The sequence below is a fragment of the Petaurus breviceps genome, unplaced genomic scaffold (genome assembly GCF_028583685.1).
Source record: "Petaurus breviceps papuanus isolate PSGF00001 unplaced genomic scaffold, PetGlider_PUasm1.0 183, whole genome shotgun sequence".
Classification (NCBI taxonomy): domain Eukaryota; kingdom Metazoa; phylum Chordata; class Mammalia; order Diprotodontia; family Petauridae; genus Petaurus; species Petaurus breviceps.
Genome location: NW_027185791.1, coordinates 19,987,266 through 20,004,250, shown reverse-complemented (window position 1 = coordinate 20,004,250; position 16,985 = coordinate 19,987,266). Strand labels below are relative to the sequence as shown.

The following is a 16,985-nucleotide window of genomic DNA, read 5'->3' as shown; positions in this document are numbered from 1 at the left end:
AGGAGAAAAAATAAATAGCTCTATCTCATTGGATATAAAATGTCATCCACTAAAACAAAATTTGACAATGGAAAGACTCAGTAAAACCCATTAATCTATATTCAAAAGACTGAAGGGAAAAATGGACTTGGAATGAATAGATTTTAGATTAAATGATTCTTAGCTTCCTACCCTCTTCATCCTTGCCCCTCTGAAAAGAATCTCAATAGCACATCTAAGAGATGTGGGAATAGCAGTAAATTAAACATAATTTCCCATAAACTGTTGTTGGACTAAAAAGGCTTATAATTGCTAACATAAACAGCTCAGTAGTCAAACTGTAAGTAAGTGTACTGGTGTTTTTCAAGTCATTCATGCCAACTCTTTGTAATACACATCACCACCCAAAACCACCTCTATTCTGCCGCCTGCTTACCAGAATTATATTGCATTTTGAATATTTGATTCAGTGAGTTTGACCATGTGTCACAAGACAGATTCAGGATCCTTAGGACAGTAGAAATCTGCTCTAGGCCGTTGTTACCAAAAAGACTGTAACCTAAAATTGGACCAGTTTTAAAGATGGAAAGGAATTCTGGGATCATATTAAGAAATTCTTAGAAATTCTGAATTATTTTAGTAGAGTTCTAGGGAATATCAGTTGTCACCCCCATCCCATAGCAAATCTAAGTTCAAAGAGGATATTCTTTATGGATTCCTCCTTCACATTATTATTATTATTATTATTATTATTATTATTGGTGGTGGTGGTGGTAGTATATGATTGACATTTATAGAGTCCTTCAAGGTTTTTAAAGTGCTTAAATTCTTCTCATTTGAGCATTAAAACAACTGTATGAGGTGGTGCAGATCCCACAGGCACATTAACTTTAGCACGCTTAGAACCACTTTGTCTCTCCTCAGACCTTTGGCTTCACCACTCCCCCACCCCAGGGGTTCCCCCCATAGAGCTGTGTTAGATTTCAGTTCACTGACTAAGGGTCTCGCTGTCCTGCACAGCTGAGTGGTGAAACAGGAGTATATGACCTATTGTCGTCAACGTTTCTCTTCAAACATCTTATTTTTGTCCCTTTTTCTTTCACTCCTCTGGCTGCCACCCTAGTCCGGGGCCTTATACAGGGATAGCTGTAATATCCTTCTAGCTGGCTTACCCTCCCATCCTTCTGTTATCTGGCTAGCAAATGAATGTTCCTTAAACAGTGATCTTAACATGTCATATGCCTACTCAGGCAATTTTAATGGCTTCCTCTTTCCTACCACATTAAGCCGAAACTTCTCTGCTTGGCTCTAAGGCCCACCATAGCTTGGTTTCACTCTATCTGTTTAGTGTAAGTTTTTTTTAAATTATTTTTTATTCAGAATTTAACAATCATCAACAAACATTTGAAGTTACAAAGAGCAGGAGAGAAGACTGTATAAAAACCTTGTGAACTTCTGTTAGAGTATGTGCACACACTCACATATGCATTCATAGACATATAAAATTTGATAAGGGTATGACAAAATAACTATATTTATATCCTCTTCTTCATTTAGAAAAATGTTTCATTTTTGGCCTTTGAAAAAAAACAAGTTCAGCTTTATCTAATAAGCCAATTTTTCAACCCCACCCTGAGGCAAAGACCTCCCTTGTCACAAATATGTAGACTTAAACAAAACAAATCAACATAGTGGCCATGTCTGAGAATATTCCATGTTGTTTCCTACAGTTTTCCATCACGCCCTCTAGGTTCTAATCAGACTGGTCTCTTATGTCCCACAAAAATGCTTTGCTCATTCCTGTCTCTTTGTCTTAGCTCCTATCCTTTCCCTACCTAGAATAGCTTCCTTTTCCTCTCTTCCTGTTCAAATTAAACTCATCTTTCCAGGCTTCCCCTTTTGTGATGAACAACTTATACTCTATTCCAGGTCTCATTTAGCTCTACCTTTATGAAAATTCTTTAGCATTGAAAGTCAATTCAATTCTACCAGTTCATCAAAAAGCACTTATTATGCCCCTGTCTTGTGTCAGGCACTGTTAGGAGGCTGGAGATATAAATCCAAGCATTTATGAAGGGCTTACCATGAGACTGGCACTGTGGGAGGTGCTAAAGACACAAAGACAAAAATCAAACAGTCCCTGGCCTTGAGGAGTTTACACTCTACTGTGGGGTGGTCAGTACTATGCACTTTAGGACAAGGCGTATCTTGCATCATTTACTTTTATCTCATGTGTGTCAGTCTTGTTTCCCAAATCTATCATAAGCTCCTTGAGAAAAGGGACCATGTTTTTTATTTCTTTGATGTAGCCTGTGGTTCCACTATTGGACACGTAGTAATTGATATTTATTGATCAACAGATTTAGCTTCAGAAGTACAAGACCAAACCTGCAAGGAAAAATGGTGGCAGACAGAATACTGATTTGCACTCCAGAAATTTCCTTTCCTCATGAGATTGGAGTTAGTACCCCTTTCCTTGGGGGAAGTAGAATGACAGCAAATTGTTTAAATATCAAAGACGTTTTCATTGCCAAAGGACCCAATGATCCTTTTTTGATCCCTATTCTTGAGCTCCATTCAGCGTTCCACACAAGACACTCCCCTTCTCCCCTCTCAGGGTTTTTGGAACCCTGCTCCCTCTTTAACTCTCCCTTCCCAGTCTTCTTTGCGCCTTATCATTCATATCATACGCTCTGTCACTGTACCCCAAGCTTCTGCCCCAGGCCTTTTCCTTTCTTTCTCTGTAGTCACTCCCTTGGTGACTTCATCAGCTTCCATGGATTCAATAATCACTTCTGTGCAGATGACTCAAAAGTCTATGTATCTTAGATCTCTGTATCTATGTAAAAATCTATGTATCTTTAATCTACATATCAAAAAACCAGTGTCATATTAACCAACTTCCTACTGGATATCCTGAAATTTCTCTCAAACTCAACATGTCTCAAACCTACTACTTTTCCAAGTTTCCCTGTTTATTTCAAGAGTACCAATATCTTCTAATCACCAAATCACCCACAGCTCCTCGTTCTCCTTTATTCCACATACCAAATTAATTGCCAAACTTGTCAATTCTATCTGCAAAATGTCTTTTGCACTTGTCCCCTTTTCTCCAAACACAGGGCTACCACACTAACTTAGGTCATCTTTTTTTTGGATTATTACAATAATTGGTCTTCCTACCTCGTGTCTCTCTCCTCTCCAATTTACTCTCTGCCATGTCGCCATATAATATTCCTAAAGCCCAGCTGAGCACTTCTCTGCTCAAAAAATTCCAGTGGTAGGTACCCTATTACCTGTAGCATCAGATAAAGCTTCCTTCATTTGGCATTGGAAGCCATCTGCAACCTGGCTTCAGTCTACCTTTCTGGATTATTACATGTCACTCCTCTTCATATACTCTCCTTTCTAGTCAGGGGCTTTCTTGCTGCTCCCCATGTAGAACACTCTCTCATCCCTGAGCCTCTGCACAGGCTGTTCACCATGCCTAGGGAGCACTTCTCCCTCACTTTTATCTCTTAGAATCCCCAGCTTCCTTCAAAGCTCATTGTACACCGGGCATGAGCTCTCCTACACGAATCCCTTCCAGATCCCCTTAGCTGCTAGTGTTTCCCCCTGGAATTAACCTGTATTTATTTTGTATATACATATACATATGTATAAATATAAATATATACACACATATAGTGACTTATACATATGTACATGTATGTATTGTCCCCCCTGATAGTTGAGGGCAAAGACGGTTTACTTTTTGTCTTTACAGCCCTAGTGCCTAGAACCCTGCCTGGTACATGCAGGCACTTATTAAGTATGTACTGATTTACTGTAACAAGGACAGCTGTGACAAAGTTGTCAGGGACACATTTTTATTTTTTACTATTTTCCAAGTTGAGTTCATCCTTTTAAATTACTGAGATTTCATTCATTTTGACAATGACATTTTTAAAAATTATATTCCACATTTTGGAGGTGGGGATAAAAGCAAATATGAGTTACAACTTACCTGAGAAAGAATCAATTGTCCATGGAATTTGTGTACAAATTTTCTTAAAAATGAGAAATATGTTTCTTCTCCAAGCCTACTGGCTAGAAACCGCAGAAGAAAATAGCCCTATGAAAAATATTGAAAATAAAAAAGATGTCCATGGTTATCACATGCGAAAAATATTTATGTAGTGGACTCCAAGCTATCTGCTAGTGAATTATAATTATTTTGGTTTGTCCACAGTGAATCTTTAGACATAGTTCATGCTAATTATAAGAGCTTGTAACTGCAGGGTCCTTTTTGATTACAAAGTTCTTTAGAATTTCCTTACAACAAAATGGCACGCAGTGAAAAAGTTATTATTCCCATTTTACAGATGGAAAAATTGAGGCTCAGCAATCACATTCACAAAGTTATTCAGTGTCAAAGCCAGGACTAGAATCTAGGTATTCTGACTCCGAGGTTAGTCCTTTATTAACTTAACACCCAAAAGTTTCACCAATATGGGGCAAAACATTAGGGTATGGTTGCTGTCCATCCTACTTATTTATTAACAATAAAAGCTGCTTTCCTCTTTTTCTATATGCAGCCTCATAGTTCAGTATGTTTTTGAAGGAAAGGAAACTCAAGGGTCTTTCCTCATTTACTGGCTTAGTAATATGGAAGGTCTTGTTAAATCTCAACAGTTATTCCTGTCTCCAGATTGATGTTTTATAGTAGCCTTGAAGGGATGTTGGTCAAACCTGACATAAGCAGGAAGTAGGAAAGAACACAGTAAAGGGCTAGAAGAAATTGGACAATTATTCAAGTTTTTTTGGGTCAGGTCTTCATAATATTAACTTCATTTTAGATAATGAAGTGTTTCAATGCCTGTAGTATCAGATACATCTGTAATGGTAATGTAAATGGGAAGATCTTTCCTGTCCATCAATAGGCCCGTGTGACCTGCTTAAGTCATATGGAAGCCTAAGTTACATGAGTTTGAGTCAAATGAAGCCTGTGGTGGGAGGAGCTTATTGAACTGGTAGAACAGGAATGGGTAGAGCAGAACCCAGAGGAATTTAGTTAGAGTAGTTAGAGCTGAGGGAGAGAGAGGAAGGAGGCAGTGAGCTGTGAGCCTTCATAGGAAGACCCTAGAAGGGGGAAGGCTTGAGGATGGCAGTGCCCCCTGCACTGCTATTGGGTATAGACTTTTTTGTTGCTGTGATGGATTTGGCTTTCTGTTGTTTGAATAAATGTTTTGGTTCTGTCTTCCATGTGGACAGTCTGTTATATTTTATAATTTAGAATTATGCTGGCATATTGATAGCTGCTGTAGGCACTGTGAATATTATGTTGGTGCTAAACATCCTTTCTCCAATATAATTACAAAGAAATATTCCAAATCAGAATAGAAATGATTTTTTGGATTATCATATAATGACTTCCTTTATCACAATATAATCTTAAATTAGCTATACTGATAAAATACAATAATCTTGGTATTATGAAACTTGAACAGTCTTACCTTCAAATAATGGACTTGCATGAAGATCTTTTCTGGATTAAGACCATATTTCACAACTGAAGCTCCAGACTCACTTACTTGTCCTGTTTCATCTTTATTGGGTCTAATATTAAAAAGTAGGAAAAGTACTTTATTATTTTCCCTGCACAAATGGTCTTATCTCTTGAAAGCCTTGCTCACTAGGGTCTTCATTTACTTGTTACTATAATTTTTTCAACATTTTACTTTCAGTGACTGATCAAAAAAAGATCCATATTTGGGTTACAACCTGTGGCTTTTTCTTTGACATAATTATCAAGGTCTAAGCTAGATAAGATCTCCCTGAATCTCAGGTTCTGTTTCTTTTGTTTTAGAATCTATATCATTTTGATGCCTCCACAAATTCTGATTTTGATGTCTCCCCCATCATACAGAGGTAACCCTGGGTTCTCAAACATGTCACTTACAGCATAGTGTAAGCTTAGGCAATCCTCACAATGACAGAAAGGTTTTGAGTAGGAGTCTGGCAGAAGACTGCCTTCTAAGGATCAGTCTCATTAAGCAAGGAAAACATCATTGACAATAGACTGACTATTTGGTACTGAATTCTTCACCTATGCAAAGCAATGAAATAAAGAAAAGTCCATGATGTTCCTAAGTCCTGTGTAGTCTCTTCTGATACTTCAATGAAGGGGGCAGTATATCAGGAAAGGGATAAAAAGAAATTTTAAGTGGTAAGGGACCATGGAAATCATATAATCTAACTTCTTTGCTTCACAAATGAAGGAGCTGAAGAGAGGTTAAGTGACTTGACCAAATAAAGACATTTAACAAGCTGGACTCTAAATCTAATGCTCACTCTACTCTATCACTACAGAGGGTATCAAGGATTGAACATTTTTTTAAATGGTCTAGAAATTTTAATGTCTCAATTTGTCCTCTAGGTAACAATGAAGAAGAGATATAAAGAGAAGGAACTAGATTATATCATCTTAGCCATTTTACTATGCACAAAGCTTTAAGAAAACAGAAAATTGCAATTAAATGGAAAATGGCTGAGCATTAATGCTCAGGATCTTCATGGACAGGAAAATAGAGAATTTGACATCCATGTGATAGAGAACCTAAAGGTGATAAGAGACATCATTTTTATGGGACGTGGTCATCTTGTGTTGCATTTCACACAAATATTTTCCAAAGCAAAGGTATAGCACACAGCCCACAACACTCCTCACTGTAGTTGGAACCAGACTAAAATAGAATTATGAAATATTTCATGAAATGAATAAAAACAACAGAATATAGATGATGTTCATATATATGGTCTTTTAAGTCAATAAGTAACCTGCAGGGATTTCTATTTGAGTTTGAAACAACTATTCCAAAGGACTACCAATAAAATAATCGCAGAATATACACTGGCATTCATTGTAGAGAATGAAGAAGCAGAAAAATTTGGTAAGATCCTCCAAATTAAATCAACATATACACTGATGTTCATTATCTTGAATACTAAGGGAGAAATAGGTAAGGGAAATAAATTAGAAAACATGGATCAGTAATGAGGTTTGAGAGAGGTCAAAGGCTCACAAATTAGAGATTACAAAGGCTCACAGAAGCTAATATGACTATATATCATGAATATTTTCTTTAAGAAAAGAATTGGTAGGCACTGAACATAATGAACAAAAAATGAAATTAATTGTACTTTATGACAGGAAATGAATTATTGCTCATGTAGGAATTAGCTGTCTTTGTACAATCAGATCACTGACTTATTAAAACAAATATTAAAATCAGTACAAAACTAGGAGAATAAAAATGAGGAAAAGATAAGGCCTACTATTAAATTAGGTCCATTCTAATCTATTTAAATTAGTTTCTGATAACAAAAAAATGGGTAATGAGCAGGATAAAGGGTAGACAATATACTATAATGATTTCATTCAGAAGTTTAACCATTGAAAACCATGTTTTAACTATATGTAAATTTTCACAACAAAGTGACTAAAAGAACCTAAAAAAGGACCTTAAGTCAGAAAGTCCATGAATTACTGGCTATGGGGAAAGAGATGGCAGTCAAAGGCAATACCAGTTTAGAATGTAAATAATCTGGAAAAATCTTATGCAGGATACTTTATCAATGTCATTTCTGTTGTCCATTTCCCATTTTTGAGCTCAATTACTTGTTCAGGTAATTCAGAGTTAAGTCATTTTAACTGTATTCCATATCTTTTTTTCTATTATTTCTTCCTGATTTTTTAAAATAATTCTGATTGTAGTTCTACTGATTGAAGTTCCAACTGTGTATAGACAGCTGATTCAGGGATAATTCACATATCAATAATATATATGTTTTTCCTTTCTTTCAAAATATAACCTATTTTGTCCTTCTTGGTGTTATCTGCCATTCACCTAGTCATACCAATGCTCTTTTCTAAGAAAGTGTTTATGGCATAGAAGCATGAGGTTTTTGTATAATCTACAAGTCTCTGGATTTTCTCATTCTTCCTAAACTGCGCTTTCCCATATATTTCTCCTCAATTTTTTTTAACCTTTTCTATCCTTTGCATTGAAGTCAAGAAACATTAAAACATATGTTGAATCAATTTGGGGAATTTTGCAAGTTCTTCATAGAGTTTCTTTCCCATTAATGCTCAGCAACCAATGTTGGTACAGAAGCCACAGTTATTTTTAAGGGGGAAATGCATACATTTATCATTAGTACTACATTAAGTGATGAACAAGTATGCCATGATATAATATTTCTTATTGCCTTTGGGTATATGGTAAAACACAATATACTCTGCTTCTTTTGTTTGCCTCTCCAGGAACTACCTCTAACCTATCTTTCCATTTAGCTACAATTTTTTTTTCTTTCTCCAGGTTTCTTTATAGCAATAATGTGAAGATTGATAGGATTCAGTTTCTCTAGCAATGAGATAGCTGTCAAAGGCAACACCCGGCTAGGGTATAAACTCATTTGTTAAAATCTTATGAAGAAGGATGAAAGATAATTATGAGCAATGTTGTTTCATAAAGCAGAGAGGACCAGAGTATAAAGCTAGTTTATTTTTTAAAATTAAATTATGTATTTGCAATTAGCAAAAATTTGCCTTCTCCCCCTCCCAAGCCCACCAACCAAAAATGAAAGTAAAAACAGTCTCCATTACAAACATGTATAGTCAAGCAAAACAAATTTCCTCATTGGCCATGATTTTCCCCTCACTCACTCCCATATATTTCATTTTGCATTTGAGACTTTTGCTTCTCTATCAGGATATGGATATCATGTTGCATCATTAGTTCTCAAGAACAGTGGTTAGTAATTATGTTTATTAGACTTACTAAGTCTTTTTTTTTTTTTGCTTTTTGGAGCAGGAGAGGTAGGGCAATTGGGATTAAGTGACTTGCTCGAGGTCACAGTTAATTTTTTATGTTGTGTCTGAGGCCGAATTTGAACTCAGGTCCTCCTGACTCCAGGGCCGGTGCTCTATTCACTGCACCAGTCTAGCTGCCCCCTTACTAAGTCTTTCAAAGTTGTTTGTATTACAATATTGTTGTCATTGTATAAATTGTTCTGGATGTGCTCACTTCACACTGCATTGGTTCATACAAATTTTCTGAGATTTCTTTGAAACCATCCCCTTAATTATTTCTTACAGCACAATAGTATTCTGCATATTATAAGGTATGATTTGTTCAGCCAATCTCCAAATGATTCCAATTCTTTGACACCTCAAAAAGGAGTTATAAATAATTTTTTACAGTATATCCTCCAAATTTGTTCTTCTTAGAACTAAAACCTCCCTTAATCTACTGTACCTCTAATTCTCCTTTCTCCTTCCTATTTGTCTTTTGAGTAAGATGCATTTCTGAACCCAAATCTGTGTGTATATTCTTCCTTCCTTAAACCAGTTCATGTAAGAGCGAGATTCAAGTGTCAGCCATTCCCCCTGACCCCTTCCTCCTTGTTTTTATGTGCCCATCTGGATTATATGAGATAATGAGATGATTTTCTCTAACCTGCCTTTCCCTTTCTCTGTAATGTATTCCATTCTCCCATCCTTTTTTACTATTCTTTTAAGATTATCAGGACCTAACAGAAACACTCCCAGGCTTTCTGTGTAATTAGAACACTTCTATGACCCCTAAAGACAACGGGGTTTAAGGGGGACACACATATCATCTCACCATAGAAAGGAAACAATTTACCCTTATCTAGTTCCTTATGGTTGTTCATTCATGTTTCACTTTTTTGGTTTCTCTTAATTTTTGTGTCTGAAATTGAAGGTTTCTACAAAACTGCTCTTCTCAGGAAGGCCTGGAAGTCTCCTATCTCATTAGAGATTCATGTTCTTCTGTAACATTGTACCCCAGTTGGGCATGGTAAGTTATTCTTAATTGTTAGCTTGCATCCTTTCCCTTCTGAAACATCATATTCCAAATCCTCTCTCTGTAATATTGGTAGCTGCTGAATTGTATATCATCCACACAGTAGCTAGCTCCTCAGTACTTACATTCTTTTTCTTTCTGGCTCCTTGCAGTTTCTTTTCTTTGGCCTAGAAGATCTAGATTTTGGAAATAATGTTCATGCAAGTTTTCATTTTGGGGTTTCTTTATGAAAGTGAATGGCAGATCCATTCTAGTTCTCCTTCGCCCTCTGGTTCTAAGCAGCATGAGTGGTTTTATGATTTTTTAAAAATGACATCTAGGCTCCTTTTTTGGTTATGGTTTTCAGGTAGTTCAATAATTCATACATTTATATGTACATATATACATATAGAACATATATGTGTAAGTATATAAATGTGCGTTTGTGTGTGTGCATGTATGTGTGTGCATGTGCCCATCTCCAACTGTTTTCCAGATCAGTTGTTTTTGTTAATGGATACCTTATGTTTTCTTCTATTTTTTCCATCTTTTGTTTTAATATTTCTTGTTGTCTCATGGTGTTATTAGCTTCTATTTGGTCCATGGCCATTTTCAGGGAGCTTGCTGTTTGACCAAAATTTAATTCCCTTTCCAATTTTTTTTTCTATAGCTTTCATTTTTTTCCTAATTTTTCCTCTGACACTCTCATTTCATTTCACATTTTAACTTTTTTTTGGCTTTTTGGAGGGCAATTGGGGTTAAGTGACTTGCTCAAAGTCACACAGCTAATAAGTGTGTCAAGTGTCTGAGACCAGATTTGAACTCAGGTCCTCCTGACTCCAGGGCCGGCACTCTATTTACTGAGCCACCCAGCTGCCCCTTAACTCTTTTCTAATATCTTGTTTCATCTCTTTTAGAAATTCTAATTGAATTTGTGCCCAAGCTACATTTTTCTTTGAGGCATTCTTTATGGATGATTTGAAGTCATTTTATTCTTACAGGTGTGCTGAGAATTCCTGTCACCATACTAACTTTTTTCTGGTTGAATTTATTTGTTTGCTAATTTTTCCTGGTTCCTCCCTGACTTCAGATTGTATGTTAAGGCCAATTCTGTACACTTCTGGTTTGGTTGCTTCTTTCTTGCTATATTAAGTGTTACGTTATCGTAGACTCTCGGTAGTAACTCAGGCTGGGAACCTTCAAGATTTCAGTGCTCCTGAAGTGGTCTATTGGATCCACGACAAATCTGATTGCTGTCCTCTGGTCTGAGCTCAGCAAATTCCTGACCTGGGTTTGGGTCTAAGAAATAGTGGACTGCTGCTAGACTCATTCACTATCAGCCAAGCTAAAACTTCTGCTGGTTCACTGACTAAAAGGTCTGAAATTCCTTCCTTAGTTATTCCTCTGAAGGCTTCAAACTGCTTGTTAACTGAAAAACTAAAATGTAATTTTTAAAAGCACTTAATAAATTTTAATATAAGCAATTCATACCATGGGCATTCAAGACTGAAAAAAGGATGACTACCAGAAGGAGAAACATAGGGAAAAATGATAGAAAACATTTTAACAAACTTTTCTCTCTCAAAGATGGCAGAATCACCATGTTTGCAATCTAACATCACAGACTCTGAGGTGCTTATTATAGAGGTAGAAATGGCACTAAAGAGAACAAATACAGGAAAGCAGTCAAATTAGATTATGTCACATGTATGTGTCATGTGTATATATAATATGCACCCACATTTAGATTTTTACATTAAACATTTGCATATAAGAATCATGTTTAAGTAACAAAATTGTGAAGTCATTAAGGGACAAAATATGACCAAAAGCATATTGATATCTACTGATCTATACATCTACTGTTTTATCTGTACAAAGAATTTTGAGATTAATCTATACATGAAAGGAGGACATCCTCAACAAGTCCATTGCTAAGGAACAAGGAGGCTTTTGTAACTAATATTAAATAATGGACTCCATCTTTACCATTTCACAATCTACTGAAAGATACAGAGAATATAAAATCCTATTGTTGGTTATGAAAAAGCACTGGATCCAAAAAAACCCAAAATTCACTGTACAGATTTTTATGAGGTCTCTCTTCCATATATAAAAATTGTTCAAAATTCCTTGAAAAAATAAAAGACCAGAAATAACCTTGTTCAAAGACCCTCTAATAATAAATATCAGGTGAGACATAAAACAGCAACTTGGATGCTTGCCAAAATCATTTGCTACTATGATGGAGGAGATTCAACAGAGTTCAGGTTGAAGAGGACTTCCCTATGGATGATGAAGTCCTGCTGATAGATGTTCCTATTACAAAAGATACTGTACTAATTTCATCAAGCTCCAGAACATTGCAGAATCTCCTGGAAAAGATCTGTAATCACTCAAAGGAGTTTCACCTATCCATCCTCAAAAATAATATCAAGTGGATGAAGAATGTCTGTTATTCAAATTTCAACACGCATGTGGATCTATGCCCTATAGAGCTTCTCCAACAGCATATGTAAACAAGTACAGATAGGCACCAGGATTAAACAGGATAAGAGTGAGTTGGATTGCTTTTGAGAAATCACAAGATTCTTTCACTGATCCAAAGCTTCTCATGAAAGCAAAGTTATCATCTTTTCAATACTAACATTTGTAGCACCAATGCAATATTCACAGCACCCATGGTCAGTATAAATATACCTGCCTGGTGCTCAATCACAAAATATAGCAGATTCTTCATACATAAGACAGAAGCAAAACATTTATTCAAACACTAGAAAATGAAATCCATCATAACAACATAGAAGTTAATGCTCCACAATATAGCAGAGAGCCACACCATCCTTTAGCTTTCCCACAAACCAACACAAGATCAATATTTACTCAGAAGTTTATTTGGCTCCCTCAGAAGCCTCCTCTCTTCCCACACATCTAGCTTGCTCTGACTCACAGCTTCCTGTGGGCTCTGCTCTGTCCTTCAGCAAACTCCTCCCACCACAGACTCCATGTGATTATGTTCAGTCTATTAGAGGGCAGAGTATATTTTCAAAGCAGAGAAGGTCTTCAAATTCCCTTAGGCTTATTGAAGGGCAGGGAAGATCTTCAAATTCCCATTACCATTACAACATTTTACCCAACTCTGCTTATGAAGAACAAAAGATAACTATCACACTGAGTTCAATAGAAAGGCACATGGTGTGTGTAAACAGGCTGTAATATCTAACCAACAAAGATCTCCAAAGCACATGAGCAAAGGATAATGTGAAAGAATTGAATGATAGGAAGGAAGATTGGATGCTCACATTACAAGAGTGAATGAAATCAAGTAAGCAGTTTTTCTCCTCTTGTACCTTAAAGATGTTGGAAGAAAGTGAGGAAGGCTTTTTGGATGGGCAGGCATGGTGTAATGCCAAGCAAAGGCAACTTCCCAAGGTTCAAAATACCAGCATAGCTGCTCTCCATTTTATTCAGTGACAAATTAAGAACAGAAAAAATAAAAATATAGCATCATTCAAAATACAGCATTCACCAAGTATAATTCAATAATTTCCAAGTACTACTCCACCCCTGGACATTACATTCATTTAGTCAATCACAAAGTCTCTCTCCACCCCTAGGCAGTACATTAACAAGGAGCTTGTAAATTCCACTTGTGGGATGGACTTGTTGAGTGAAAAGAGAGGGATGAACTGGGAGGAGCTGGTGACATGAATTTAGAGGGGCACAAGCAGAGAGAGAGGCAGAAGAATTTTTTGGAAGCAGCATCATAGAGGCAGAGAGACAGAGGATTGCTGAGGGCCAGTTTGAATTGCCCAGGACTTTTGAGAGCTGCCGCGGACTGAGGAGACATAGCTGTTATGCCGGTACTTTGTCTGTTTTGATGTTGTTTTGCCAGATTCATCCACTGGTGAAGGCCAGTGCTGTTGTTGCAGAGGTCCTAAAACCTTACTGTTGTTGCAGAGGTCCTGGATCCTTGCTGTTGGTTCAGAAGCCCTGAAGAAGGATTTTCTTCTTGTATGTTTACAGAAATCCTGGAAGAGGGTTTTGCTAATGTTTTCAGGGGTCCTAGGACTTCTGCAGAAAGAGAATTAACTAATGAGGACACTGGCAATGTATCTTGTGGCCTTGCTAAGCTTTGTCTCCCCAGTAACAAAGATTGCTGAGAACTTGCCTTAGGTCAAGAAGAAGAAAAGACCTCTCTTTGGGTATTAAATGCTGTGCTTAAGCTTGTTGTAACTCTGGGGTAGATGGCCTATTCAGTTGTGATCCAAGGGTGGAAAACTTTTGACTTTGTTGTGCTGGTGACTGACCAAATGAATGTACTTTGCTTATGACTGGAAACTAATCTCCATTTGAGAAGTGGGGCTTTGTGATTGACTAAATGAATGTACTGCCTAGGGGTGGAGTAGTGCTTGGAAATTACTGAATTACACTTGATGAATGCTGTATTTTGAATTATGCTATATTTTTATTTTCTCTGTTCTTAATTTTTCACCAAATGGAGAGCACCTTTGCTGGTATTTTGAACCTTTGGAAGTTGCCTTTGTTTGGCATTACACATGGATGAGTTTGATCTGTACCACTGAACAAACCTCATTAACCAATGAGATCACAGACACATTTGAGTTGGAGAGGATGGAAAAGGATGACCTAAGATTATTAGTGATGTTGCTTCATAAGATAGAGAGAAGCAATAGAGTGTAAAATCAAGTTAAGGGATTCTTGGTGAGAGTCCTAAATAAACAAAGTAATCACTAGGGGGTACTCAAGTATGAAATGGAAGGAAGACAAGAAACAGAGGGAAAAATGGAAAAAAAAATTTGCAAAAATTTTTGTAACTGACCTTTTTCTCTATCAGGGACAGTAGAACCACCACATATAAGATCAGTTTTAGATGTCCTTATAGAAGAAGTAGAAATAGCATTATAGCAAATGAACATAAAAAGATTCATGCTTATTTCATTCTTTTCAAAAGAAAACACCACTGTACAGAATCTCCAATAAGATGTTTCTCATACATAAATCATAGGATGATTGATTTAGAGCAGGAAGGGACCTCTGATATCATCAAAGTCAGTACCTCATTTTTCAGATGACAAAACTGAGGCACAGAAAAGCTAAATGATTTGTTCAAGGTCACACAGTGAGGGAGTGTATGAAGGATTTTAACTTAGATCCCTTACTCCAAGTATAGCATTCTATCTACTATATAAGTTAACTGCCATAGAAAATATTATTCAAGATTCTTTGAAAGATATAAAACAAAATTATTTCTTACTGAATTAACCTGTGATCACAGATATTAACGAAAACATCAAAACAGATGTGTTTATCCAAGATGTCTAACAGTATTATAAAGGAAATCCAGCACAGAGTCCAAATTTAAGAGAGATTCTTGTCGATGATGAGATCCTCCAGAGAGCTCCCTGTTTGCAGATGACATTTTTCTGGTGGCATCAAGCCCTGGAAACCTGTAGATATTTCTGGAAGAGCTCTTATAGCCACGAAAAAGAGTTTAAACCAACCATCTGCACAGGAAAGAATCTATGAAGAATATTTACTGCTCAGATTGTGACACTCAATTCAATGGACCAATATATTACCTTTAGATTACTCTCTCTCTCTTTCTCTCTCTGTCTTTCTGTCTCTGTCTGTCTGTCTGTCTCTCTCTCTCTCTCTCTCTCTCTCACACACACACACACACACACACACACACACACACACACACACACCACAGAGAAAGAGAAAAATGCATAAATGGATAATGAGTTGGACCCAGAATTAAATATGAGAAAAGAGAACTGAACTGCCTTTAGGAAACTGAAAAGCTCCTTTCATGAACTCAAAAGTCTAGAAACAAAAGCCACATCATTTTAATATGAATTTTTCATCATCAATGTTGTTGCATAGATATGAGTCATGGAACATTAAAGTCTAAGGAATTAAAAATGAGCTTTACACATAGGGCAATAGAAAGGTGCAAGGTGAATGTGAGCAGGCTGCAAAATACAACAAATTAAGAACTCTGAAGAAGAGATGGAGTAAAGGATGTTAAGAGTACATGAAGGGGCAGCTAGGTGGTGCAGTGAATAGAATGGCCCTGGAGTTAGGAGGACCTGAGTTCAAATCTGGCCTGAGACACTTGACACTTACTAGCCATGTGACCTTGGGCAAGTCACTTAACCCCAATTGCCCTGCCTTCCTCCCCTCCAAAAAAACCCCAAAAATAAACAAAAAAAAGAGTATATGAGGGAAAAGGAAAATGAATCGCTCATGTGGCAAGAACAAATGCTAAGTGGTGGAGAGCCCAAGGGCTTATTGGCATTTTTGTGAGACCAGTAATTGAGTAAGGCCTCCAATAATACATTGGGTAGAAGCCCTGTGGTGAATTTATGAAAGGACATGGACAAGACTGACACAGGATGAACAGACATGAATGAGTTGAGATCTGCAACATTGGAGAGAATATCTAAATGGATGAGAGCAAGATATCGGTTTGGGTATTTTAGTGTTATTTTTTCTTCTGGGAAGTTAGGCCAGGGAAATGGAATAGGAAAGTCAATTTTCTCTAAAATGGTAGAGAAACACTTGCACAGAAAAGAAGAAAACAACTCTGGCTATAAAAGACTGGTTTTCTCATATGGGTCATGTGGGGATCAGTTTAAGGAACCAGGCATGGACATCAGCCTGGAGAAGAGAGGACTCAGGGAGGACGTGACCACTAAGGTCAAATATCTGAAGGGCTGTCAAGTGGAAGAAGGGTTATATTTGTTCTGATTGGCCCCAAACAGTTGAAATAGAAGCAATTGGGGGGAAGCTGTAAAGATGCAAATTAAAGATCAATGTCAGGAAAAATTTCACAACAAATACAGCTATTCAAAGGCACAGTCGTCCACAGCAAAGGGCGCTGAGTTCCTCCTCTTTGAAATTATTCAAGGAGAGGCTGGATTGCCACTTGTAAGTATGTTCTAGTGAGGATTCTTTTCGTGTGTGGGTTGGATGAGGTGACCATTGCGGTCCCTCCCAATTCTCAAATTCTGTGATATATTTCTGCTGCTTCTCACTGTTTTGTTTTTGTTAATTCTTTGTATTTTTCAAGTGCTTAATAAATGCTTGTTGACTGACTGACTGGACAGCCTTTGAATGTGAGTCTGGTGA

At 37.0% G+C, this 16,985-nt stretch overlaps 1 protein-coding gene across 13 annotated transcripts in view; it reads right to left on the bottom strand.

Annotated features, from left to right (window-relative positions):
- Positions 1 to 16,985, bottom strand: part of AOPEP (aminopeptidase O (putative)) — a 567,977-nt gene that overhangs the window by 245,290 nt on the left and 305,702 nt on the right. For all 13 annotated transcript variants that reach the window (XM_069087994.1, XM_069087995.1, XM_069087997.1 and 10 more), the window contains 2 exons: positions 5,475 to 5,577; positions 3,986 to 4,093 (listed from right to left, as the gene is read on the bottom strand). In XM_069087994.1, the coding sequence (XP_068944095.1) occupies positions 3,986 to 4,093; positions 5,475 to 5,577 (211 nt within the window). The remainder of the gene's footprint in view (positions 1 to 3,985; positions 4,094 to 5,474; positions 5,578 to 16,985) is intronic.